Genomic DNA, 926 nt, shown 5'->3' with positions numbered 1-926 from the left:
AGATGTAGCTGGCCTGTAACTCCTTTAGAACCTGCGACTGTAGTTTTTCGTTGGATACGCTATCATAGTTATGGCAAACGTTGGTGGCTGCAATTGATAACGTTAGTTTAACAGCGAGAGTTGTCTAAGTGAATATGTATAGATGTGTGTATAACTGTAACGGTGCTTGTGTGTGTTCGTGCGTGCGTGCGTGTGTGACAATGAGATTAATAAGAAGGAGTATGGGGTGATAACGAAGGGTGGCTCTGGGGAGTGGTTCGTCTGCTTTGGTCTCCACCTGACACCCTTCTCTCGCCTGCGACTCTAAACATCTCGATGGAGAATGCATTCAAAGGGACTTACGTAGGATTGGTAGATGTAGCTGACCTCGGTGGAATTTGAACTCAGAACGTAAAGGCAGACGAAATACCGGTAAGCATTCCGCCCGCCGTGCTAACGGTTCTGCCAGCTCTCTGCCATAGTCAGAACAAATATTGTGAAGCATTTTACCCGACGATTTAACGACTCCGTTTTTCAGTGTCAATAGTGAAAATTACCAGGATTTTTTTTTTCTTGTCTTGTCTGTAAATCTGATTTTGTTCCAACGATATGTGCATGTAGTGTCCCTGCAAGAGTATTAAGTTACGAAGAACATTAGTAGTACTTACCATCGCTACATAGTTCAGCTAATGTCCCACGAAGTACAACACCAAGAACAACAAACACAACAGCATATGTCCTGCAAAACGCATATGAAACCGCCATTTTCTTTTCACGTCACTTAACTAGGAAAAAAAGATAACGGTAGATTTTCTGCTTCCAAAGTAAAAATGAAGTGTTTGTTTATCTATGTTTATCTATGACGTCGCTTGCCTATGACGTTTGACAGGATATTTATCAAAATTGATTTAATATTATTTTGCTTTGCGTTTCTTTCAAGTATTATT

The 926-nt window shown here is 40.8% G+C and overlaps 1 protein-coding gene across 1 annotated transcript in view; it reads right to left on the bottom strand.

Annotated features, from left to right (window-relative positions):
• The window catches only part of LOC106867545 (soma ferritin), a 9877-nt gene extending 9227 nt beyond the window's left edge, over positions 1-650 (bottom strand). Inside the window, exons 1-2 of the mRNA XM_052973017.1 lie at positions 537-650; positions 343-366 (exon numbers count right to left, since the gene is read on the bottom strand). Coding sequence (XP_052828977.1) covers positions 343-366; positions 537-650 — 138 coding nt within the window. The remainder of the gene's footprint in view (positions 1-342; positions 367-536) is intronic.
• Between the last annotated feature and the right edge of the window lie 276 nt (positions 651-926).

The sequence above is a fragment of the Octopus bimaculoides genome, chromosome 14 (assembly GCF_001194135.2).
Source record: "Octopus bimaculoides isolate UCB-OBI-ISO-001 chromosome 14, ASM119413v2, whole genome shotgun sequence".
NCBI lineage: Eukaryota > Metazoa > Mollusca > Cephalopoda > Octopoda > Octopodidae > Octopus > Octopus bimaculoides.
Note: the sequence above shows the minus strand (reverse complement) of the source record. Positions and strands in the feature narration are given on the sequence as shown.